Source organism: Nipponia nippon, unplaced genomic scaffold, assembly GCF_047370975.1.
Source record: "Nipponia nippon isolate SJK-2023a ecotype South Korea unplaced genomic scaffold, ASM4737097v1 scaffold_5, whole genome shotgun sequence".
Lineage (NCBI taxonomy): Eukaryota > Metazoa > Chordata > Aves > Pelecaniformes > Threskiornithidae > Nipponia > Nipponia nippon.
The window spans coordinates 13004222-13031054 of record NW_028262369.1 but is presented as its reverse complement, the minus strand read 5'-3'; the positions used below and the strand labels follow the sequence as shown (position 1 = coordinate 13031054).

Genomic DNA, 26833 nt, shown 5'->3' with positions numbered 1-26833 from the left:
GTTTCTGATGGTTTTTTTGTGGGATGTAATGCATTATAGTTATTGGGGCATTTGACAGTTTCATATTCTGATACTGTTGCTGGTACGTTAGGTGTGTTAGGCCATGACACAGACTTTACATTCTGCAAAATGCTTGGTTGGTGTGTCTAGGCCAGGCCACCCATGAGATATCCAAGAATTGCATTAACTCCCTTTGTAACAACCTATTAAATATATCTGTTAAAACAAAAAAACATTACTGGGGAGCCTCAAAATCAGCTTAGCCAACTTGGAATTAAGCAGTGGCAAAGCAGGGTTCCATTGCTTGGCCATGTGTACATCATGCTGTTTACCCTTGTCCCTGGGTAGATCCTGAATGAGAGTAAGGAAATGAGGTCTTTAGAAAGGCAGTGACAATTGTTTCAGACAAAGAAAGTCTTTTGGTAAACAGAAAGACTGATCAAATTTGAAGAGGAGATGATTTGGAGACACTTGTACAAATGAACAAACAGTGTAGAGAAATTAAATCATGGGCTTTTTCTTTTTCTGTGCCTAAAGACACAGTCTCAGCCAAAGCATTTGAAGCCAATCAATTTAAAATGAAAAGAGTGGAAATCCTTTTATTTTATAGACCCTATGGCTTAAAGGTGCTGCTGAGGGCAGGAACTCAGTAGGTTTTCTGAAATGTTTGTGGTGGGTTGACCCTGGATGGACACCAGGGTCCCACCAAAGCTGCTCTGTCACCCCCCTCCTCAGCTGGACAGGTGAGAGAAGATATAACAAGAGGCTTGTGGGTTGAGATAAGGACAGGGAGATCATTCACCAATTACCATCATGGGCAAAACAGGCTTGACTTGGGGAAAATTAGTTTATTACCAATCAAATCAGAGTAGGATAATGAGAAAATAAAACCTAAATCTTAAAACACCTTCCCCCCACCCCTCCCTTCTTCCCAGGCTTAACTTCACTCCCAATTTGCTCTACCTCATCCCCACCAGCAACGCAGGGGGATGGGGAATGGGGGTTGCAGTCAGTTCGTCACACGTTGTCTCTGCTGCTCCTTCCTCCTCAGGGGGAGGACTCCTCACGCTCTTCCCCTGCTCCAGCATGGGGTCCCTCCCATGGGAGACAGTCCTATGTGAACTTCTCCATCATGAGTCCTTCCCACGGGCTGCAGTTCTTCACAAACTTCTCCAGCATGGGTCCCTTCCATGGGGTGCAGTCCTTCAGGAATAAACTGCTCCAGCGCAGGTCCCCCATGGGGTCACAAGTCCTGCCAGCAAACCTGCTCCAGCCTGGGCTCCTCTCTCCACAGGTCCTGCCAGGAGCCTGCTCCAGAGTGGGCTTCCCACAGGGTCACAGCCTCCTTCAGGGATCCACCTGCTCCAGTGTGGGGTCCTCCACGGGCTGCAGGTGACTATGTGCTCCACCGTTAACCTCCATGGGCTGCAGGTGGACAGCCTGCCTCACCATGGTCTTCCCCATGGGCTGCAGGGAAATCTCTGCTCTGGCACCTGGAGCACCTCCTCCCCCTCCTTCTTCACTGACCTTGGTGTCTGCAGAGCTGTTCCTCTCACATATTCTCACTCCTCTCTTCTCCAGCTGCAGTTGCTCAGGTTTTTCCCCCTTCTTAAATATGTTATCCCAGAGGTGCTACCACTGTTGCTGATGGGCTTGGCCTTCGCCAGTCGTGGGTCCGTCTTGGAGCTGGCTGGCGTTGGCTCTGTGGGACGTGGGGGAAGCTTCTAGCACCTTCTCACAGAAGCCACCCCTGTAGGCCCCCAGCTACCAAAACCTTACCATGAAGACCCAATACAATGTTAAGATCGTTGTGGACACATAATAATATCTAGTTTACATTAAATGTTTACATTTAACTTAAGTAGGGACATGCAGAGGTCTCTGCTTTGAGGTGTAAAGGCAACCTCTTACTACAGATGTTAGGAAGAAAATTCCTGTGCATGCTGCTTATTTTCTGGGTTGTGTCTACATATGGTTTTGCTGCTGCTGTACCTGGCAACATTGAACTCCATCCTCTGGAAATACTTGGGAATGATGACTTGAGTGAAGAAGAGGGAGCAAGAAGAGTGCTTAGAGAGAGGAATCTGTGCTTGATTATTCACTGTGCTTCAGGTAAACTGTTTCCACTGTCGTGGCATGAATGTGGTGCTGGTCACTATTCTTGATAGGATCCTGGACAGAAAAGGCAGTCGATCTGATCCTGTGTAGCAGCTACATCAAATGTAGTGGTGTTTGAAATCTTTCTGGTTTCAGGTTCCTCTACTTTCTCAGTAAGGAATGCTCAGATTTCTTAGTAATTCATGTATAAATTTTTGGGGTCTAAGTTGGTTGGTAAGGAAGTTAAAACGGACAAACTCTTTCCAGTATCACAGCAGTGTTGTGTGTTTGAGCTCATAAACTCTTGGCCAAAAGGCTGCCTTTAGACAGATATTTTCTATGTCCTTAGAGCCCAGTCTTGCAGAGTACAGAATTCTGTCTGCTTCCAGGTCTTGCCCATGTTGTTATTTTCTGTCAAAATTATCAAATGGAAACCCAAACATCAGTGGTAGCTCATTGAAGAGCATCCCCAAGGTGGTAGGCTTGATGCCTTGAAAGAGAATGCCCAAGATATCAGACAGCAAACAAAACCAGAAGCATCATGACACAGCTTGAGAATGTTGCCAGCTACGGGGCTGGCACTTCTTGCTGCAAAATAAAACCTTTATTGGTGTCCTGTTTGATTGGTAATAAAATCAACAGCTTTTCTGCAACATGTTAAATTAACAGCTAGTGCGCGCACACCGTCTTTGATGCGCACCTCTTTAAGGAGTTACGTAAAGAGTTGGTTTGCAGATCTGTAAGGGGAACTGTCACTCTCAAACTTCAAGGCAATCTGAAAAGTGAACGCTTGCTTCTGATGTGGTTCACCATGGGTGCAGAGGCAGAACATAGCGGGGTGAAAGGGTTAAAGGTTTTGTATGGGAGAAGGGTGTGGTGGAAGGGCAGATACCATCTCTAACTTCCCAGTCTTCCTTTGCTTGCCCTGTTGCCTGTGTACCCTGCTGGCCTGTTGCCTCCATATTGACAAGGTGTGTAAACTGCGATAGGACAGCTATGCGGACAAGAAGTAATAGTTTAATCCTCTTTTCTTGAGGAGGGAAATGAGGCTGGATTGAGTAAGAAAGATCTCAGAGGCTATTTTTCAAAGACAAAGTGATGCTGACAAACTGCTGGCTGAAAGGGGGAGACAAAACTCACGTGTTAAACGTGCGGAGAGAGTCCAGTCTGCTGAGATTCCAGCCCAGCCTTAGCATCAGGTTGGCCAGGGTGCACCAGTGAACAATTTACATCTCAGAATGAGCAGGATGGTTTATACAGGGATTACTTTTACTCACTTGAGTGCTCTTGTTTCGTCTTGAAGCTGGCAGCACTGTTGGGAGCTCTGGATCTGAGTCCACATGCTTGGCATACCTGCAGTTTCAGTTATTTCCTCCTTGAACCCAGCAGAGTAACTCTGAGAAGCACGTTCTAGCTGTTTGTTTCTTTTTGCATCTCTATCTTCTCTCCTCACCCTTGATGAGTCTCGAGAGGAGAAAGAAATCACAATTTTGATGGAGTGCTATTTTTCCAGCAGCCATCTCGCACTCTTGCACACACAATCAGAAATAACAATGGGGCTCATCGGTGGAACAGGCCAGGCAGCAAGAGATTGATTAGAGATTGTAGGCCTCTGTTAACTCCTCATTCTTGTTAATTACAAGTTATTTTATTTTTATATTTTGTTTTCGATTTTCCTGTGTGGTTACTGGAGACTTGATTTCTGCTCAGCTCTGGGAGTGCCTGCCGTCGCTGTGCAAGCATGATGCGTTCCTGCCAGATGATTGTGCTGGGATTCCTGGAAGGGTCAGCAAGGACCCATCTTGGGTTGCACTAATCAGCCACTCTAAAACAGGAGCTGTTGAGCAATCTATGGTGTTACAGCATCAAATCCTGTATTTAAACTTCCTACATGTCATTTTCTTTCAGATATTGTAGCAGCCTGCTTCATGTTAGGACCTACCTTTAATTCTGGCTACTGTCTTCATCTTATTCTGCTCTTTCTCATGCTTTTTTTCCTCCCTACACAGTTTCTGTCTTACTGCATGTGCTTCCCTAAACAACTGCCTATCCCCTAGGGCAGGGTAGGGTTTTTTTCCCTTTTTTTTTTTTCAGAATGAAACCAGTCACCTTGAAATAGTTGGGAGATCTAACAGAAGGTTTTTTTTTTACTTCAGAATTTCTGAGTGAAAAGATGCTGCTTCAAGACTTCAGAAGGCTGGGCTGAAGCCTCATTCCAACTGAGCAAAGTTAATGCTCATTCTCTGCCTCTGTTTCCCATCTGTACAAGGTGGATGATGCTCCTGCCAATGTCACTAGACTGTTGTGAGGATAAACAGACTGTGCTGATGGGGAGCATAGAGCAGCTTTGGGCTGGGGAATACACTCCCCTGTTACCTGTCAGTCTGGCGCAATACCTGTTTCCAGCGTGTTGGCACCGCTTGCTCCCCTTCCCTGCCATGCCTGCGAGTCTGCCAGGGTAGACCCAGCCATGCAGGTAATTAATGCTGCTGATGTTGGAGAATTATTCCAGTGACTGAGTCTTTCCTGGCTAGCGGGAGGATGGTATGTGTGAGGCACTCTGAAAGGTCAGAGATTTGTCTTGCTGATGGGTGCATCCTCTCTGTTGGAGTGACTGATGTGTTACACTGTGCGGCAGATACATAATCTGTCACTTCAAAAAAGCAGGCCTGGTTTTGGGCAGGAAACATGAGGTTGGCTCACAGATGCCATCGGAGATTCAGGCTGTCCCTCTGCAATTCCCTGCTTGCTTTGTAATCATCAGCTGTTGGCCACCAAGTTGCTTTTGCAGTTTCCCTTCCCTTCGCTCCTTCATGCCCCAAGGGCATGGCAGTGCCGGTGCTGTATCTCCAGATTTCCTTCCCCACAGCACCCTGCTTGTGATGGCATAAGCTCTGCCTCTCTCTCTGCACTTCCCCTCTCTTGGCAAAGGAGCAGAGCACTGAAAAAAGGCAGCTTTCAAGTTATTCCCACAAATTCTGCACCTGATTTCAGCCACCAACACTGTCAGTACTGCCTGTCCAGGCAACAGTACATGGCAGACATCAGTCACCCCAGTTGAAGGACCTCAGCATCTGTTTCCACAGCTTCTGGTGGACTTGGCAGTGTTAGGTTTATGGTTGGACTTGATCTTAAAGCTCTTTTCCAGCCTAAATGATTCTATGATTCTGCAATAACAATAAGTAACCAGATTACTGGAATACACCTTTTCTTTAATAAGTTTGCAATTCACGTCCCTCCAAATCCACTTTTCCTTCATTAAAATATCTCTTATTTCATGAAATGGGAGAGATAGCCCATGCTTTCTAGGGAGAGTCACGTGCATCAACGTGGAGCACAGGTCACTGATGAAAATTTAATTAAACCAGAGCATCCAGGCTGGTGTAGCGACATGTGCAGCCCTGGAGGGATGCGTAGTGTAGGACAACGCACAGGGCAGGTCGTGCCCTAGCTCTGCCTGTGCCCCAAACCAGGCAGTCGCTGACTCCGTCCTCGTGCCGCACAGCAGAGCCAGGCATCCCTGCATGCCACAGCACAGCCCTGCGCCCCAGACAACACAGAAGCTGCTGCTCTGTCAGCGTAAGTTAGCAGGAGGCAGAGCAGAACCTGGCTGACTTACCTGCTACAGTAAAAGCTTCTCCCTTCTTTCCCTTCCCGCCGCCATGTTCCCAGCACCCCCGTGACTGCAATTTGCTGAAGAAGAGTTGTTCTTGCTGCTGGCTGTGCCCGGTCTCCCCGTGGGAGGTCTCGGGAGAGAAGGATGTCTGCGTCCGCCCGCTGCTGTGTTTGAACAGCTTACAAAGGACTGTGTGGGCTGACAGGACTGTGTTTACGCACCATGAGATGAAGACAGTGTTAAATAACAGATAAAGCAGAGGGGACATAAGCAAAGCCCCTCCCAGATTCTCGTTCCCATCTCTGCTGCTAAATCGCCGTGTGGCTTTGCTCTAGGTCACTCAACCTTCTGGTTTTCTCTATCCCTCTCTCTTGGGTGCAGGATATTAGCATTCATAGACTTCCACGGGGGTTTGCGAAGCTTTTCAAAATGTTCTGCAGTAGGGAAGCTGCGTGTGAATGGGTTTGAGGTGTAATCAGTGCAGCTGGCTTTTCTTATACGTGAATGGATGCAGCGAATTGTCCCTCAGACGCGTGGTGCAGCTGGTGTGGGCTGTGGGGCCTGGGGCAGCATGGCCGCTCCTTTCCTTTTCTGCGGGTACCCGCCACCTTCAACTGGCATTAAATGTCTTCAATTTATTTAATTAATTTATTTATTTGAGTCTTCGGTAGTTTCAAAAGATGTTCTACTTAGAGCCTGTGTGATCAGCACTCTTGAAGGAAAAGACAATGCCTTCGAGTCCAGGCGATGGGGGAATACCAAGGCCTCGCTGCAGCACACATGAAATGGGTGTTTTGCAAAGCAGCTTTTGATGCACGCTGCTTGTTTTCCCTGGCTGCTCTGTTATGAATTTGCAGAACACGCAGAGCCGTGTCGGCAAACCACAACCCTGCTGTTTGCTTGCATATGGTTATGTTCAAAGCTGCATATGAAAAGGAGTGGAAATTGCTGGAGAATTTTATCCTTTTGTGGGGGAAAAGTCTTGAGTTTCTGGGTACCCTGCATCTCAGTCATCTTCCCTCGTTGCTCCACAGTCTCAATTATTTGCCTGTCTTTGGACATGAGGAGGAGGGGGCAGGCCATCTCTCCTGCCTCAGGTCAGTTCTGGGCTTCTGTGCTGGTGTTGGTCTGCTCCAAGGCCAGCATTTTCAGCCACAGCAAGACTGTCACATCATCTTTTGTGCCATCCCTGCATGACAAATGGTCAGGGACTTTAGCCATCCCTGTGTCCCTTTCCTCCACTTGCGATCCCGCATGGACATCCCTGAAGCCTCTTTTTAGCTGGCTGTGAGGAGTGGTTGCTCGTGCAGAGGGCATGCAGTTGGAGCATTGCCGAGGGACTTCAAGATGGCTTTTGTACCACTCCTTCACCTTTTGCCTGTATGTTCCAGGAACAAGTTTGTGAGAAGACCTCTAGGAAGAGCGGTTAGCTGCAGGAAACAACTCTTGAGGCGAGATGTAGCTGGTCACATCCAGCAAAGCACCCACCAGCATGTGAGTGCCCCAGGTCATAGCAGCGCAGCTCAGCCTGCACAAAGCCACTAGCAAGAGTGAGTGGCAGCCGCTGCCTCTCTTCTTTCTTGAGTAAGCAGCACATTATTTAAATACAAATATAATTAGGACTTAATCTCTTGCTTTGGGAGTTATAGGTACTACCCATGCTTGACTGGGGCAAAAGATTTTCTGTCTCCAGGGAAGGAAGAGGCTGTGTGTTTGTGTGTATAAAAAACTGTTCACAAATATGGAAACACAGCAAAAGATTCCCATGCTGGTATGGTCTTGGGACATCTATCATCTCCATCTGAAGAGTGGATCTGGGCTCATATAAAGGTCTTCTCCTTTATTTGTTGTGAATATAAATGCTTGTGTTGTGCCCTCATCTAGGATTCCAGAGTTAAAAGTTTTCAGCCTAAATTTAGTTTAGATAACAAGGTGGTTGGCCCTTTCCCACAAGGCTTGGCGGGTGAGTGGGGAGGGATGTCATGGGGGAATAGTGAGGAGCAGAGAATGGGGTGTCGTGGTCACAGGTCCCCTTTGGCAGCCAAAGGGCCACCATCAGGGGTGAGATGGAAGCTGGGATCTCACAGCCGTATGTTCCTCTGTCATCCTTGTATTGCTTCCACACTTCATAGTCTAACTGCTCAATTACTACATGGTTCTTAACCATGAAGTTAGCATTGCATAAACCAGTTAATACACTTTCTCTCAAACTGGCTTGTCAGTTTAAGATAAGAGCCCATATTTCAAAGCTTGTTAGGCAGCTCTTCTTCATGGGATCCCAGTCTCTGCTATGTTTGGGTGTTCCCTGAGACCTTTACCTAAACAGAGGTCTCTTACATTTTCTTTTTGAGAAACCACTTGTAGGAAAGCAAAAATAATAACCGCTGTGAGTGTACCTTCTGCTTTGCTCCAAGGCATCCCAGCTCTATTTGGAGGCAGTTATTGCTGGAGAGGGTTGGAAGCACATCAAGCATTCAGTCATGGCATTTCTTGAAGATTTGATGCACTTCGCAGCATCGGGGAGTCCATGCAGGCTCTCCAGTTCATAACATGTCCTGTCAGTGTTGCAATATGAATCTATTAATGCTGGTGTCCTTGCCACGGTGCTGTATCTGTGGAGCAATGACAGAATGCAGCAGTACACTGAAAATCCTTCTGGAGAGCTTTGTGACGGGAACTGGCTGCTGTGATTCTGGTGGAGTACTACCATATGCTACAGAACAACAGTTTTTGCAGCTCAGCTCTTTACGTTCTCTATACTTAAGGAATTAATACTTAACATGGATGCAGATTAATGTTAGGATTTAATAATGTATCAACTGTCTTTATTTATATACATGGAAATGGTGAAAAACCATCCTGTTCACACATTTGCCTCAAACAAACAAGTACATGAATCATCCTAACTCCACACACAAAAAACATTCATTCTGCCCCATGTGAATGTTAGCAGTAAGAGCAGGTAACTTAGTACTATTTTAGGACTTTGGATTTAATGTATTTTCTTTTTTGCCAATTGTGTGAGAACATCCTTTGAGGAAGAAGTGCAGAAAGGTATTTTATGTCAAATCTATCTTATAAAGATTCATAGCTAAATCATATTGCTGCTTTCTCTTCCACGAGGGAAGCAGGGAATTTGAGAGCTGAGGATGACCTCCAGCTTTGGTAACTCCCAAGATTGTCTTTTGATGGCATCTTTAGCTTCTAGAAGAAGACAAGCCTGTCTGCCTGTATCTTGGAAGGAATATATCAAACTGAGGCTTGAAAATTTTAATTTGTCCCTAATCTGTATTCAGTTTCAGCTGAAGCAGGTAGCTGGTAACAGTGGATCTACCTCAACCGTGTTCTGGGGAGCTGACATAAATTTCAACCTTAAACTGAAGGGTTTGTCTGTTTTAATGGAAGGCTCTGGAGGGCGTTTCATGTGCTAGCTGTCACTTTGCATTTCTGGGATGTATCCGACTCTGGAGAGGGGACTGTCTGCAGATGATTTTTATATGAAGCAGATCATGGAAGAGGTGCATGCAGCATGAGGTGGGGGTTTATAATCATGTCGGTGCATTCAGTGACTAGTTCTCATGCCATGTGCAATGTAGCTACAATGAATCTGCAGCAAGGGTTACCAGTCAGCTCTTGGTTTGCCAGTCCCTGTGAAAGCTCTTGTGTTTCTGGGTGTTGAAAGGGCCCAGCTGACAGTTGCACAGAGGCCCAGAGGTTTTGGACATGTGTGTAAACAGCTGTCCATCGCTGTATTTCCCAGGAGGTTGTCAGACCTCTGTGCATGTCTCTGTCAGGCAAGAATCTCACTGCGTTGTCCTGGGAAAGCACAGGAGATGTCCTTGGCTTTTTGGCAGAGTCACTGCAGTCCAAAGTTGTTTTTCTTCATATAATTCCATTAGAGTGATGACAGTTTCAAGTTGGAACAGAAAAAGACCTGATGAAAGGACCACTCTATAAGTGGGGAAGATAGACAGAGTGGAAGCAGTAACTAGCAAGGTAATAGACGGTGATGGATCTATAATCTCTCAGGCTGCTGTAAGCAGTAAATTCCTAAATAGTGTCCTTTCAGCCTTAACCTATTTATTTGCAAAGTGCTAAATTTAATTTTCCTTAGTCTGCAGGAAAGCAGCATCCCAGGAATAAACCTTTAGCCCAGCCAAGAAGCTGTGCCAAAGTGCTTGTTCCAGCATTTCCATTTCCTCTTCGCTCTGCGCGGAGCATCAGGGCTGTGCGCCCCAGCACGTCATCTCTCAGGTGTGTTGGTGTCACGAGGCTGGAGTCAACGCTGCTGCAAGGCAGGATGTATCCTGCACTGGAGCCTTTTCAGAAGGGGAGATTTAATAGCCACCTGGACTCCGTAAGAGCAGGATGAATGGACCTGTCCTGAGGTGGGAAGGCTGGCACATGAAAGCATGCGAGGGAGCTAATATTGCATGTACTGATGTTCCGTCTGTCCTGTAGATACAGGACCGCGGTGCTAAATGCTCTTAGCTCAGAATAACTTCAAGAGTTGAACAGCACATAAAAGCCCATGTATTCAGAAACCTCCACAAAGCCACATCTTGAGGAAGAAAAGCAGCGAGTTTTCCAAGCAACCAACGTTTTGCACATTCACCCTGCAAAGTTTCAGTGAATGTGATAGAAAGTAGGTTTCCGTGCGTTGCTTTTTGTTGCTGGTGATATACACAGCGTGTGTTCTTCTGGAGCTAGCAAAGAGGTTTTTCCCAAAAAAATCACAATTTAGCGGAGTTTTTACAAATGTTGCTTTGATAAAATATTTCAGGAGGAAATGTGCAGCGTCTAAATCCAGGAGTTGCCTTTGAGAGAGCATTCGGTGTTCCTGCAGGTGTCACGAGCCCAGTGAAGTGCAACGTGGGCTGTCACTAATCCTGTTGCTTCAGAGAAAGTCAGTTCTCAATTTCAGAGCTTTGCTATTTTCCTGCCTGCAGAGGATTTCGGCAGAGTTCCTCACAGCGCTCCCTGTTCCTCTTTGTCCCTTTCTCATCCCCACGACAGCAGCACAAGCAGCACTGCGTTGGCTGGTGGGGAGTATCCTGCAAGTGCTGCCCTGAGTTCCCACCATGTTCTCAGCCTGTTGCTGATATGTGAACGGAAAGATGCTGCTTCCCAAGGATGGAGGAGTTTGCTGCCTTTATTCTGCTTCAAAGATTGTTGGGCTTTTACTCAGTAAAGTGCCATGGAAAAGGCAGTCTTATTTTTTGTGTGTTTGTTCTATTTTGCCATTTTTTAGCACCTTAGGAATGAAATTGTTATCGGTAAATTTATATCCAGCCCTTCCTCCTCCTTCTCTTATCTAAATCTGGAGAAGGGTTCTGAGCTCCTCAGCTCTGTGTGCTGCTCAGAGCTCTGACTTCCCTCTCACGTTTGTTTTAAAAGAAATAAAAATAACACTTCCAGGAATCGAGGGTGGAGAATTACAGAGGCTTTTTGCCTGCTTTTTCCTTTGATGCGGAGCTGATGAGAAGGGTAGCTCCACTGCAGCCTGGGAAAGGACCTTTCTGAGCTGATACTGAATTTGCTCTTCTGGAATAGGGAGAAATTGCCCCCAAAGGGGTGGGTGCTGTGTGATCTGGCACCCTTTCCTCACCAGTTTGCAGGTTCCTTGGGTCTTGCTCTTTCCGCTGATAGGTGTGGGTGTAGATGAGAAAATAGACCTTGTTTGTGAGTCGAGAAAGTGTCTTTCTCTGAGGGTCTTTCTCTGCTATTCTTTCATTTTAAAGCACATTGTCATAGAAAATTCCATTAGCCACACTGGAAGCCTCTCAGCCTACAGTCAGCTTGCCAGTGAGTGATAGATGTACAGTGTTGACTAATATTTACATTTGGAGATTTTCCCTTACACAGGAGATTATGTAGAAAGTCATGAGAACTTGAGCCTTGGAAGAACCTGGGGTTCGGTCTCTGCACTGAATTGAGCATTGATAGGGTATTAAACTGAAATGGCTTCTCCACAAAAGCCAACTTAAAACCACGTTTTCCTACCAGATTTTCCCCCTTGAGCTAGGTCTACAAGGGATGCTTCTCATGCAGGGGGTAAGCGGGCAGCATACCAAAGGCCTTCAAACTGCAAAGGGGCATCTCCAGCTTGCCTGAGCTGCTTCCATCACTCAGGGACTGAAATTTTAATCATTGAATTAATTTTTCAGAAACCAAAGTGCAAATCTGTACCCCCAGTGACATTAATAATGAATGCAGGGAAGACAGACATTAGAAGGAGAAAGAAGGGCTAGGAAATTTGGGGTTGGGGAATGAACTTTTTTGGGGTTATTATTTTGAAGAGAGAACGTACGGGTTGGATCTCCTCGTCCCTGGGCCCTTCTGCTTGTCTTGTCCATGCTTTGTCCAACAGAGTCCACTTTATTTCTGTCTGAGGCATCTTTCGAAAACTTTTTCCCCCTGCTTATCTTTGCCTGGATTTTCTTTTCCAGGGTAAATAGCCAAGTCTGTACACACATGGTCCCACTCCTCATCTCCAAAGCAGCCCCTTGAAGCATTGCAGGGGCTTTGGTTGTATCGTGGAGAGCGGAGCAGCAGGCTGCAGGGTTCACCTGCTCCAGCAGATTTAAAGAGGACAAGGCCTGAACTGCAGCCAAGATGCAAGAGCTTTCTGCCTCGCTTTTGACTCCTTCCATCCTCTCTCAAAGAGCATGCAGATTTTTTTTTTTCCTAATTAAAAGTATTATATACAGGAAGATTAATTAGAAATGAAAGTGATTTTTTTCCCTCCCTTTGTGTCAGTGGAAAAGGCTTTTGCCAGGCGACTGCCAGAGGGAACTGGGATTTCTCCCTTTAATGGATTCCAGGCAATTTGCCTCTGGACAGCTATCTTATCATTAATGAATGTTTGCACAGATTTTCCCAATTCTCAGGCAGCGCAGGTGGTCTTCATTTCAACCATCCCAAACAAATCTGGAAACAGCAGGACGTTCCCATCCTCGGTCAGCACATGAAAGGGGCAATTCTTCACGTTCTCCCTCCTCTCCTCATTGCATGCATCATGAAGACCACCTACTGTTATGGGTTTGTATCTTTATTTATTCAAAATCCCATCAAGCAAACACAACCACGCTCTGCTGTTCCTCCTCCCTGTTGCACGGTGCTGCCAGCAAAGCCAGCGCAGGCATTCGCAGAGGATGGGCACATTTGCATAAGCAGGAGGTCTCCTCATGGTCAGATGGGCTGACATTCTCGAAAGCATGTAGGATTGTTGCTGGCAGACAAGACTCAAGCCCAGGTGCACATGTGCATGTTTGCAGGGCGTTTCCAAGGCCATTGTGCTCCCCTCCAAGGCTCACAGTAAGAGGATGATTCTTTGAATTGTTATAGTAATCTTCAGAAATGAGGATTTGGTTCAATGGGTGCTCCACAGAGACCAGCCTAGAGGAGAAATCCTCTCCTAGAAGGAAAGCTATTCTTGAGCTAAAAGCACCCGAGAGTGATTTATGCAGCATAGGGACTTTAAAGTGGCCCTGATGCAGGGATGAATTTCATCCCGGAGGAGGATGACACAGCCTGAGGGTTTCTCTTATTTTTGTGCCACTTGCCCCGTTTATTTCCTTTCTGTTAAAATTGAAGTGGTGACTGCATGAAGATGAAGGTGAAGGTCCCCAGCTGCAGAGAGCTCCCGTGGTCATCAGCCACCTGGTTCAGAGAGAGGCTGGGGATTGCTCCAAGTACCTTTTCTGTGGCTCTAAATACAGCAGCTAATGACACCTTCCACTCAGCGGGAAGAAAACAGAATTACTAAACTTGCGATTTGGCACAGTGGGAGTGTGAGTTTGTCCTGTCAGTTTCTTGTTGCTATGTATTTCCAAGATATTTTTTTTTTCCCTCCCAAGCAGGTGGAATCCAGATCAGGGGGTTCATTTTAAGGATTCAAATTGATGCATACGGAAAGCACAGCCCCAAAAGGAAAAGACTGATTACTACTTATAAGTCATCCGGCATAAAACGGAGAATGTGCAGGTTCTCTGGGAAACGCCACATGTCTTGGCCTTATGAGTAATGTGTAGTGATGTCCCATTAGGAGCCATGTTCCCAGTACAGTGTTGAAGGAGATGTATATATTTCCATACAATTTTAATCATTTTGACTTATGGTTTAACTTTGTGCTAGGCAGGCTGCGCAGAGGTTCCAGGAGAATACAATTTTAGATGGCTTTGGGGCCAAAAGAAAGGAGATGACTGAAGGCAAGGTTAGAAATAGCTGAATGTTTCCAGTTGAGCAAGTTTTACGGTCATGTGCTGTGATAATTGAAGGTTTGCTGTTAAATGCTACGAATCTGTGCTGGAGAAGAAAACATGTCCCCAGCTAGAGACTGCTGCAGTCTTTTGCTGCCGGTGTGAGGAGCAAGAATGCTTTTAGGGCAAGAGGTGCTGTCTGAAAGGAAACGTGAGGAGCAGTAATGACAGCTTAGCAAGACCCAGTTCTTTTTGGGGTAGGGTGTGTGTTGTAGAGGAGCCATTCATCTCCAGGGGTTGTGAAGGCTCATCCTGAAGCTGCATGAAAAACTCAGATTAATTTCTCCAGCAATGCCTGGAATGGACCTGTTGAGCTGAGCTTGCCCTGGTGCTATTAGGGGATTGTGGGGCAAAGAAGTGAATATTGTGGAGGTAAAACTATCTGCCTTTCTACTTCCCCTTCTACACCTCTGTATGCTGTTGCCCCAAATCTGTGTTGTAGCACTGGGGGACAGACAACTCTCACCAACTCAGACTAGTGAGATGTGCTGAAAAGCTAATTTCTGCAACCAGCGCCAGAGTGCTTAGAGCAAGTGAACGTGTGGTTTCTGGAGCAGTGACTTGCTTTAATGTTCTTATCAACTATTTTGCAGTCTTTGTTAAAAGAGGTCAAAGCTCATCCCCCTGGGTGGGGACTTCTTGAGCACAGTACTTATTATTAGGGCAGTACCATATCTTGTAATTAGGGATGTAATTCCCATCTCTGTAGAGAGCCAGCCTATAGCCTGGGTACCATTTAAGAGTTTCATGAGATGAATTAAGCAAGGATGGATTGAGCAATACAATGAATTTCAACAGAGATCACTTGCCTGAAGTCCTGCAGGTGTTTCAGACAAGATATGAAAAATAAATACCTTCCCTCATCTCCCTTCCCTTTCTTTTTCATAGTAGGCAAGAACAATCGCATCATTTTGGGTGCCATGCAGTAGCGACGATCTGATGACTTGGGGCCTGGTTGTTTGAAAGGTTACCTCGTCCCCTGGTCCCTGCTATAGCAGCTGGGAGAATCTGTATTTCTTTTTCTGTCTGACACTAAAATATAAAGATTTTTGCCTGCAAAGAACCTGTGTCTTAGAAAATTGCTGTTGCAGTACATCTGAAGAGTCAGATTTTGGCAAGCTTCAAAGTATGATGTAAGAGATTCTTACTTAATTTAGCACTTTGTTAACTTCACTTTTTTCCCCCCTCTTACCTACACGGATGGTAGCAGTGCTTATGGTATTCTGCAGGGAGTTCTATAGTTTGTATGCTTTGTATAAAATCATTTACCTAAGTGCAGAATAAATCAATCAAACTTGGAAAAAAAAGGGGGGGGGGAAGCAATCAGCTTTGGGCTTGAAACAAGGAATAGGTGAAAGACTGAAAGAAAAAAAGGACAAAGATGATGAATTCTGAAGAAAAATAGAAAGAAAACTGCCACACAAAAAAGGAAGGAGAAAAGAGGGAAAGAACAGCAGTAAGACAGAAAAAGCAAGGGAAGGCCAGACATGTAAGTTAATGCAGTGTATTGTCGTCTGTAATTATATTCATTTGATGTAGATTTGTGCCAGGTACTTTACAGCAGTGTTAATGAGAAGAAGGAAGCAAGAGTTGATATCCATAGCGGTTTAAAAGATAGAACTCGAATCAAATTGCTGCCGTTCTCAGTAGGTATGGCTATATTTAGCATCACAGCATACTGTATATAGTATGCCGTTACAGTCTTACACAAAGTCTTTTGAATGAAGATCTCAAAGCACATTGCATTAGTTCCAACGCAGTGTTTCCCAAATTCCTATACAGTCTCTTGTGTTGAGAGCTACAGTTGCCAGTTGTTGCTGTATTCATATTTTTATACAGCACGTCACCACGGAAGCTGGGTCAGATGTCCACTGAGGAGACTAGTCCTGCCATCTTCATGTAATTCTTGTCCTGCAGCCTTCTTCGGAAAGGGTTTTACTACCACCCAGTTATCCTTCAGGTGTGAGGCTCTTCAGTCTGTCTCAGAGGAAGGAAATTCTCATTCACCTCACAAATGGAGCATGTTTCCTCTGCAAATTTGCATTTGCCTTCCTTGCTTCCACACATCATCTTCCAGACAGATGATAGTCTTGTTGCCCTCAGCCCCCCATAATCCTGTTAATAACCTTGCTCTAATGGTGCACAAAGTGCTGAGGAGTCATGTACTGCGCTTATGATTTCTCAGCAGTGCAGCTTGCACCCCTTCATCCTGAAAAAACACAGTATAGATTTTACTGGGAAAAGGGGAAAGGAAAGGATGTTCTCAGGGATTACAGAAAACTTACCTTCCCATGTGTACGGCTCGAAGAAGTGGAAAGCTCATGCGCGCATAGACTGCTATGTTACCGACAGGTAGGAAAAATGCTCTGGAATTATTCACACTGGCTCCTGGCAGGAGCTCAGAGCCTCATGGATTATCCACCGAGGCAGAGACGAGGTGAACAATAGGGGTTTAATTTAAGGAATGTTTTCCCTGCCTTCTGCACGTCTCTCTAGCTCACATCTTCGTTCCCTGATTGCAGTGTAATCTCGCTCATTACTCCGTGGCCGTAACCTCCTTTCCTCCTTTCAGCAGTGGAGAACCAGCAGCCAATTTGTGTCCAGAATTAAGTTTGTGACCCTCTCCACTTCCCTCTGCACTTGGCAGCTGCTGAAGGAGATACGGAAAGGCTCTCTACTAATTGTTAGAAAAGAAAAATTTCTGACCCTGAATTGTTTGCCGAGATATTCTGTAGTTTCTTTTCTTCTGTGCAGCAACAGTTTTCAGCAAGAGCAGAGAATTGATTGCTGCTGCAGTTTATTGGAAGTGCCTGGTTTTAAAGGAGTCTGAAATATTATGGATGTCAGAGAGGAGATATCTGGTCACTCTCCCGATGAGAAGATCTGGTTGTCCTCAGTGCATTTCACCTGCCTTTTGGGAAATGACAGTCATACCTAGGAGCTGTGGATGATACTGCATCTGCTCTTACTAGTTTAACTGCTAATGCTTCAGGTGAATTGCTCGTTAGGGAAGGTAAAATTGTATATTTCTTTTTGGAAAGAAGGATAGGATTATTCTCCCAGCTGAATAAAACTGCAGGTTTGGGGCAAAATTGACCCATTTGTACTCGCAAATGTACAACAGCTTTGTAGGTGGTAATGACTTCTGTCAAATTCTTTTATTTTATTTGTCACTTTGAACTATCAGCTTATAGAGGAACCACAAAGACTTCTTGTTGGTAAAAAGATGGCTTTAAGTTGCTGAATCATTACAAGAATCTTAATGCAGAAGGAACTGATGTTTTTATCTAGGGCTAGCTTTGGGCTCTGCTTTCCCTCAGGATCTGGGTGTTGTAGAGGAACAGGAAAATCAGCCCTAAAAAGATTACTTTGCTATATGTGAAACAATCCTCCATGCTCCCACATTTCTGAAGGCTGCTGCTTGCAGTGCCGAGATGTTGCAGTATGGAAAATAAAGGTCAGATCTGGAGGCACACGCAAGATGTCCACAAGGACAGAGAGGGCACTTCCCATTGCTTTACGTTTACAAGAATATGTTGTGTGTAGTGTTCAAAACTGTGGGTAATTATATTTTGCAATGAATCTATGAACATCTGTTCCTCTTCCTTTCTGTGCCAAGTCCCAACCTCAGGAGTCCATGTTGTCTCCACAACAGTCAGATAGCACATTTGCCCCCTAAACTAAGTAGAGGTTGCAAGGCAGGAGAAGAAATCTCCCAGGAAAAGAATTTTTCTTTTAAAAACTTCAGGCAGCATCCGTGCAGGGAAGAGGGATGCAGAGTGTGGTGGCAAAGGCAGAGAAAGCGTGGTCCACCATGATGACCACACTGAGCAATGTCCAGCTCTCCGATGGCCCATTGAGCGGGAGCAAGCCTCATGACGTGCTGTTCCCACGTCCCCTGCCTGCCCGGCAGCCACAGCTGCAACCACTGCTGCCATCCAGCATGGTAAACAGCCATACCTTTGTCTTTGATCACTATAAAGAGCAATAGTTCAGCCTCTATGTGGGGGTTTGCTGTCGGGGGGCAGAGCACTGGAAGGAGTACAGGCAAAAGTTCTCCAGATAAAAGAGCCTACCTCCTCCTGTTTGTTTGGCAAAACCTCACTTGCACCACTAAGATGTCCCAGTTGAGCTGCCGTTGACTGATGAATGATGTTCATGGATTGACAACTCTATTAGAGTTGGGTGTATGCTTGGCTATGGGGTTCGTAACTGCTGTGTCTCAATCAAAAAAAAAAAAAATGTTTTTAATGCCTCCTGTTTTAGCAGAAGTTTGAAAGTCTGGTGGAATCCTGTGCTATAAATATTTATCTTCTGGTTCCCTTTTCCTCCCCCCCATTGGGAAAGCTCTTGGGTGATGGCAGAGATCCCATAGCAACTGCAGCTTTTCTTCTCTTAGCAATCACAGAGAAACAGTAATGATGGCTAGCATGTTGCGGGGAAGAAGAATGTACTCCATCTAGGCTAGACTTGCAAAGAGTAAATTGGAGTGAAAATAGATTAAATCTTTCCATAGTTCAATGGCAAAAGAAAATCACCCATCATTTGCCTTCTATCTGCCGGATGCATTAAAATGTGGGAAATGCTCAATCTCCAAACCCCTTCATTTCTTGACAGGCTTTATTCACTCTCTTTTTTCTGCTGTTTTTATTAATTTATTCTTTAAGGCAGTTCCTGCTGTGCCAGCTCCTTTTACTGCATGATATAGAGAGATGTTGTTCATAGCTCTCACACAAGGAATGCAGGATCCTGAACTCGGGGCCTGATGGATACTCTCCGACTCTTCCATGTTTCTTTTCTGCCTTTTGCTTTAGGTAGGCTTTTGCAACATCCTTTGAAAGGGAACAGCGGAAACAAAAAATCAAGGATTTGAAGAGTTACCGATCTTTTCTGTGCCTTTTGTCACACATTACAGAAGTCCCAACTAGTGCAGATAAAAAAGAAAAAAGGAAATATCTCTGAACCTGACTGTACTGTGAAAGACTTGGAGTGCTGATGATTAGTGATACAGCAGGATGTTCAGAACGGGGGAAGTCCCAACCTCTTTGAGGATGCTCCCAGCTTGGATCTTAGGGTTAAGCAATTTTAAAGCACCTTCTTTGAAGGCCACGACCTTGTCCTTGTCCTTCCATTTTCAGGCTTCAGGTTTATTGCTCTCCCAAGGAACTCAGAACAGTTGATTAAATCGTAACTCACTAGTTCTTGACAATTAAGCAGCAAATTTGACTCTAATTAACAGCTTTTATTAACCTGGGTTCCCTCTTCCCTCCTCCTGTTTCACTCTAGAGACTCGTCAAACCGTTACAGGTTTTAGAGTTAAATTCATTTCTAAATTCATTATTTATTTTTAAATCGCAAAAGTGATTGTGTGCAGACATTTGATTGTGCAGCTCAGTGGGAGCACGTGTATCTGACAGGAGAACATTTGGAAAGCAAATATGGTCACCTGGAGGGAAGCAAGGAGTTGGATTGTGGAGAGAGCTAGTGGTTGGCCACAGGGTTGGCTTGACACAGAAGAGGAAACCATGAAGGTCATGCTTTCCTCAGCTATCCATATACAGTGGACAGGCTCAACCTCAAAGGTCCACCTGTGTGCACAACCTGGTGTAAAATGTGAGAAGGGGCATTGCTGGAGCTCTTGGCCAAATTGGATGACAGCTCTTCTGCTTCTCCTGAGCCTGCTGCCTGTAAATATCTGCATGGAAATCGCAGTCCATAGGGAATCAAGGGAACTGATAGAATTGGTTTTGGAAAGTTACCCTGTACATAGTGTTCGTAGTTATCCTATACATATCCCAAAGGGGTGTGTGCTTCCAGTGAACGCTGTTGAAGTGCACAGCTCCCTGCGGACCCCTCCACCACAGTGCAAAGCTCCCTGGATTTGGGCCATGGATGGGATGGGTGAGGGACTGAGAACAGCTGAGGATGCTCCTCTTCTTTACCATTGAGATTTGCTCTGCTGCTTTGCGTGTTTCTCGTAGGTCAGCAGATACAGTAGCTTGTTGGCAAGCACGCAGCCAAAACCACCAGGAAACCCCAGACCCTGTCTCATTCCCCATCTGTGAAATGGGAGCAGTAATGACTCCACTAGTTTGTCAAGGTGTTCCAATTCTGGTGTGAAAGTTGCTATTGAAGTGTTAATTTTTATTGCTTGCAAGGTAGAGAGAGGTTTTTCAGGCTTCTTCAAACATAGGAAGGTGGTTTATTTTCAAAACACACTGTGGTGTAACCCTGCCTAAGAAACTACCATGATATCTTTATAAAAGATGTTTTTCATAAGCTTTGCTAAATGTATTTCACCACTAGCTTGCTATGAATGTATCTAATCCAGTTTTGGACTTTTCTGAACTCTTGATCTGAGAGACAGCCTGTAACAGTGAGCTCCAAAGGTCGATTCAGGGTTTGAGAAAAGAGTTTTTTTATATGTATTTAAAATTGCCATTCAGTTCCTCTGGGTATCATTTCCTTCGCATCTTGCAAGAAAAGAGTAAATATCTTCATTATCCTGTGCTTTCTCTTAGGTTTCTCCTTAACTGCTAAACAGCTGTGTTTTTATATTTTCTGTAACTAAAGCAAGTGAACCTCTCCCAAGATAACCCGCAGTGAAGACGAAGTGTTTTAGTGCTCCTAAGAGGCAAACTAGCCAAGGTCAGCTCAGTGCCCCCCAAACCAATAATGTCATATGCAGTCTCACCACATCACAGCTCATTCTCCTATGCAAATACCTGAAGAATATGTTAGACAAAACCAGTCCTTGGGGAACACCGGTGTAATCTTTTGCTATGTTGAATATTGATCATGTGTTATACCTCCTTTTTAAATTTCATTCAGTTAATTTCCAGATTTGTAATAGCAGTCTATCCCTTGCTCTGTTGCTCAGACAGGTTTCTGGTAGCCTTCTGGATGATACTTTGTTACAGAGACTTTGAAAATCCAAATAATTAAACCTAATCCTCAGGGATTCTTTTTTTTTTCCTTAAGAATTTTAGGGAATTCTACTAAATAGGAGAGGAATGGTTTTCTTTATGAGTGTTATTTTCACCTGGGGATTTATTGTTTCTTGTTTAGTTTTATTTGGTACAGAAATAAGTTTTACAGGCCTCATATTCTCTGGATTGCTCCTGAAAACCTTCTGGAGTCAGGCTACAATATTGTTCCTTTCTTGCCCGCTGGTATACACATCCAATTTTAAGGCTGATTTATTTTTTAACAACTTCAGTACTTTCAGGTCCTCAAATATTATCCTGCCTTGGTGATTCATGATCCTCTGAGGATAAGAGATGTGGTATGGGAGCTTTCAGATTATTTTGCAAAGTGTGTAAAGTTGCCAAGTTACAGGGAGAGCAGTACGGTGAAATGACACCTAGGATGGCTTTGACAGCAAGGAGGTAAATATGTGTCCTCATCACAGGAGACCAGTGGAGTCCGTCCCCTCTCTGAGGGGAAGGCTGAACTCCCTTCAGGATGTCCCTTTGCCAACTTCAAAAAAGAGGATGAAACTAGGCTTCATTTTCATGTTTCTGTTTATTATGTTGGCAAGATTTAGCTTGGGTAGAGTTAGAGCAGAGGCCTTTTTATTAGGGCTGCGTAGAAGATAAATCAGGTGTGATCTTTGCATTGTGGCTGTGTGAAGTTTGTGAAGAGCAGTGATGGATAGTTGTCTTTGTCACTTCCTCTCTGCCAACAAGAATAAGAAAAATAATGCTTCTTTTCCCTTTTGCAATCCGAACAACTCCCAAGTCTATGCATTAAGTGGGAGACGAGACTAGGAAGCAAGTTACCTCCAGGGGTTCCCTCCAGATCTGAGATACCAGTTAGGAAGAAACTCATTAGAGATGCTTTGGTGAGTAGGTGTAGCGAGCACACATCTTCCAGGATGTGTTTTTAAAGGGTTTGTCTGAGGTTAAAGCTGCACTAGATCTCCTCTTTTGTGATAAATTAGCCTAATATTTGAACAGCTTTCTTACTAATTTCTTTGTTAATTCCAGTGTTTATTGTCTACCAGCGACGTGTCTAAATCTCTGCATTTTACTCTTGGAGTTTCTCTGGTACAGGGGCTGGACCATCACATGTCTCAGCGTAACCCCTGTGCATCTTGTTGAATACTAGAGATGAATGTAAGCATTAAGCTGTACAGATGTAGAACAGAATAGTTAACCCTCCACTCCCCCTTCTTTTGTCCTCAGTTCCATTTTCAAGGCACTTGTGGTGAGAATACCATCTCCTGTCGAGAGCTGGGGTGATTCTGCTGTGGTTGGACAGCTGTCTGGCTTTCTAGACTGTCTCATTTTGTTGTCTTCTCCGTATTTCCCATCTCTTCAGGACCTTTTTGCTTTTCCATCTCACTTTCCTCGAGGCCACAGCTCCACACAGGTTAGAAACAGCTGTATTACTCTGGCATCTGAAGAATATTTTAAATGAAACTGCACTTAACAGTGATGCTGCCAGTACTCATTTGGTCCCTGCATTCAGGGACATTTTGTTGTTTTTATGGTGTTCTCATCATGACTTAAATTTAAAATAAGCATTTGTAGGGCAGTAGTGGATTACTTGCTCCACTGTTGTGCTTGGGGAAGAAGACGTGCCTACAAAGTGGGAGTGTGCAGGACTATACTGTTGTGTTCTCTTAAGGTGCCATGTTAGCTTCCAAAGTTAGGTAGTTTCTAAGGGCTTGTAATGTTTTTTTATGAACAGCTTTAAATAGAAGTCATTAGACACTGTTGTTCAAACTTAATTAACTGTTCCCCTTTACTGAATTACAGCACAGCAAAGAGTGACGGCACTGCGGGAAGGAGAAACATCTTACTAGATTTAAAAAGAAAATAACTAGATTTAACACTTAATTAAAACACAAGACCTTTGGCAGCCCAGGTATCGGGTTGCCTTCTGGGAGATCAGGCTTTGGGGAGTGATGTCTCACTTCCCAGCTTACTGCAGTTAAACCACACGTGCTTCAGGCATGGTTGGAGTAAATGCCCTTGCTTCATTCGCAGGGGTGGGTTGCTGCTTACAGGTGTGTGTCCCCAGCAAAGGCAAAATGTGATTGCAACGTGTGCAAACAGATTTTTGCATGCTTAATCTAGCAGGTACGTGTAGCAGTGTCGAATGAGAAACAGTGGTCAGAGTTTCAGCCTGTGGTGACAACCATAGTTGCGTGCTGTGATTGCCAGTACATGTTACCATCATCCTGTCCCATCGCCACCACCAGTGCCACCAGCAAGGGAAGGCAGCACAGGATCCTGTTCTCAGCCTCAGAGGGAGACGTCTTTCCTGTGGCTGAGCAGAGGATCACAGTCATGTCTGCACAAAGAGGGGGTATAAAACTGTGTGTGTTTTTAACAAGAGCGGCAAGAAACGTCAATGTCCTTCTAGAATGTAGTTATGTTGAAGGGAAGCAGAGTTACAACAACATTATAATTTGAAGGTCTTGGAGAAAATAACATAATCAGAAAATGGATTTAGAGGGTGTTGACGTACACAGTTACCCAGAAGTGGTTTTTAGGCAAAATGAAGTTGCCTGGAAGCCTTTGCAGGATTAAATCAGGAGAATACTGTATTTGGCTTTGATATTTACAACAGAAGTTCTGGAAACAGCTAAGCCTTCCTATCACATTCAAAAGGCTGGTGATGTTTTGACACTGCCTCATCGTACTGTGTGAGGTCTCACTGAAGTGTGGAGGAGCAACCTGGGGAGACTGTATGACCAAGTCCCATTGGGAAAAGGCTTTCTTTTAAAAGAGCTTCAAGAGATACCTGCTGTGTATCCATCCTGCTCGGAACAGGTGGGAGCATGCTGGAGGCTGAAGGAAACACAGCAGGCTGAGCACCTCTGCAGAAAACAGGATTCGCTGAATTGTATGAAAGTAACCCCTGTCAGTAGTGCTGGCAAACACTTGCTTTTGCTATATGCTGGATACATCTCTCCTTCATCCTGTGCCTTTGTCTGACCATCACAGAACAATTTGGTTTCTTTAACTTGGCTTTGGAGCCAGAGCAAGAGCTTACTACAGCTCTTTGGAGTAATTTTTACTTCCATTCCAGCCGACTAGATTAGTCTGCAGATAATGCTAGGAGTGAATAAGAGCCTCAGCTCCGAGGGAGCTGCAACGTAATTACACTAGATGAAGGGTACTCTCCACAGCTCCTCCAAGAGTGCTGAGATTAGACTGTAATCATTGTTTGTAAGCAGACAGGAATGAGGGGTAATCAGCCAGGCAGCCCTGACACGTTATTCCAGGAATTAATATTAGCTTCCTGAAGTAGCTCATCAATTCACACTTACACAGAACTGCAGAAATCAACAGGTCCCATCTTCCCACTGCGGGAGCTGCTGAACAGGCTGGAGGGAATTGCCTGTGGGGCACGAGCTTGGGGTTCTCTGGGTCATCCGGCGTGTGCAGAGCGGCTGACGTGGCTGTGCAAGAGGGAGTCGGTCTTCCTAAGAAGTACTGCGGGTCTCAGCTCTGTGGGGAGACAGGCTGCTGCAGTCCCTGGTTGTCTACAAAGAGACTGGTTAATGCACCACCAGGAAAGAGCTCTGAAGCTTGCAGCCTGGAACTGCAGCCTTGGCTGGTGGGTTGCTGCCCGTGGAGAGCGAGCCGGGTTCGCTGTGCTGGGGAGGGGAAGGCGATTGCTTTTTTCTTTAGCTGTCATCTTTAGCCTGCAGAGCTGCGGTGGGAGGGAGGGCCTGCGCTGGGAAGGAGTGGGGAAGTTTCCTTTTGGTTTTGAAGAAAAATCTTTGTGAGTGTGCTTGGTGTTGCTTGAATCCTGGCCCTAGCTATAAAGCCTGCAGGTCCCAGTGAGCACAGTGAGAACATTGTGTACAGACACAAAGCTAACACTAGGCAGCGAAAGTCTTGATGTTCCTCTGATGTGAAATGAGAAGAGAAGGAATTAAAGAGCTTGCAAATCCAGGCGGAAATCATTTGGAGAGTGGGTTGAGGGTACTCATAAAAGTACTGGTCTCAGTAAAAAGCTGAAGGAACAATTAGGGATAATAGAGGAGGAGCCCTGGTGCGAGTGATGGGATAACGAAGTGGACAGTAGTATGCTAGTGGAAGTCCACAGACCGCGGGGGTCATTTGGGTTTCAAAAAGCACATGTATTGCTTTCACCAGAACTTGCTATTGCAAACCGGGTGGTAGGACCATTACGGAATGGAGAGTGTAAACCTGCCTTGCTTCCCTGCTTTCAGCATTTCTCACTGCTGAGCCCTTTGCCTCCATCAGTTTTGGAATAAATTACCAACCAACCTATTGACTGTATCTCTCGCAGTGTTTTACGTACATTAGTTATGTGCTTGTGCTTTTTAATGATGCTACTGCTCTGACAACTTACTAAATATGACACAGCTTTATGGGTGGCATTGCTAATACTTTAGCATTCAAAAGTCAGCTGCTATTATTAACCACATTAGTACCGGCTCTTGTATGAAAAATAAGTGGAGATAGGTGCTTTATCCGGAAAGCTCGCAGTATAAAAGCAAAACCTAAAGGAGTACCGAAGGAAGGAACAGCACATGAGCAAATGGACTAGGTGGTGGTTGGCACAGTGTCATGAGTTTACACTTGTGGTTATTGGTTCATTTGGTTTGTTAATTGGCAGCAGAGGTAGGTCGAAGGGCACAGCAGGAACCTGGCAGCCAGCAAGAGGAAGAGGGACAGAGCCGGCTCGTCACCTGCCTGTCTTGATCGACTGCCAGAGTTTTGTAGCTCACTCTGCAGGAGGGCGTCTGGAAAGGTTTGAAAGAAGGATGTGTTAATGTCTGCGTGGATTGCTCCCAAAAGTCTCTTCCAGGCTGGAAGGGTAGCAGGAGGAAAAGCATGGGAAGGCTCAAGGGTGAAACTGTCTTCTGGGCTTCAAAGCTGCAAACCTTCCTTAGCAGAGCAAGGTGTGTCTGTGGCTGCTGAGGAGTACCTGGGTTAAGAAAGGTGCATGTAATGGAAAGCCGTGATGGTAAAGAGAAATCAGTGAATTTTTGGACACCTGGAAAGGTGAGTGAGGAGAGAGAAACAGCTAGAAGAGGATTTTGAAGTTAGTGGGTAAAATGAGCTATGCTGAGGATGCGCAGCCGTGAATTCACACGACATGGTCGTAATTATTATAGTCAAGATCAGAGAGGAGGAGCTGTCTAAACTCATTTCTTTTTGCTGCAGTTATCATTTAGATATATTTTTTTTATCTAATGGATCTTTGCGCAGTCAAGCTTGGGAATGAGAATAGTCCTGTTTGCTGTAGTAGGAGCAGCGAATAGGGCAAGGAGGTGGGGTCTGCTGATGAATATCAGCTTTTAGAAACGAATTGTTTTTCTTGCTCCTACTGCTGCTTTGCTAAGGGACTGGGGCATATATCTCATTTTAGAAATCTCACTGTGTGACTGTCATGTTTCTTAGAAAGGACAGTAGGGAGAATAAATTCGTGGGATGAAGGGAGATTATGTCTGTGGGTGCCACTCTATCTCATCTGGCTATGCATTCGCCCTGTGCTCATCACCATCCACGTCGCACAGAGATGTTCTGCCTCGAGTACGTGGAGATTGGTGTCAGTGTCTCTTCTGATGGACTATTAATACTTCCTAAAGCCCTAGTAGCCTATCTAATAAAAGTAATAAGTGTCTTGGTGCCTGGCTGCATGACTGGAAGATTTATTGCTACAAACAGCAAAAAAGCAACTGGGGACATAGAGAGGTTGCTCAAAGAAATTTTAATATCGCAGGTCCCAACATTCCAGCTCATCTTTACCAAAGGAGTTATCAAATTAGAAGATCCGGTGGGAACAGAGAGAAGATGTTATCAGCGCTGTTGTAGCAAAGGCTGTGCCAACACTTTTCATGAAAACCTTCTGTTTTCGAATGACTATA

At 45.0% G+C, this 26833-nt stretch overlaps 1 protein-coding gene across 6 annotated transcripts in view; it reads left to right on the top strand.

The window, feature by feature from the left end:
* Window positions 1-26833, top strand: part of MAD1L1 (mitotic arrest deficient 1 like 1) — a 385042-nt gene that overhangs the window by 293208 nt on the left and 65001 nt on the right. For 3 of the 6 annotated variants that reach the window (XM_087732708.1, XM_087732710.1, XM_087732709.1), the window contains exon 18: window positions 9828-10829. The exons of 1 other annotated variant lie outside the window; for it this stretch is intronic. In XM_087732708.1, coding sequence (XP_087588834.1) covers window positions 9828-10085 — 258 coding nt within the window. In that variant the 3' untranslated portion in view covers window positions 10086-10829. Of the gene's footprint in view, window positions 1-4253; window positions 4328-9827; window positions 10830-26833 lie in introns of those variants that run through there. 2 more of the 6 variants (XM_087732705.1, XM_087732707.1) reach the window with 2 other exon arrangements.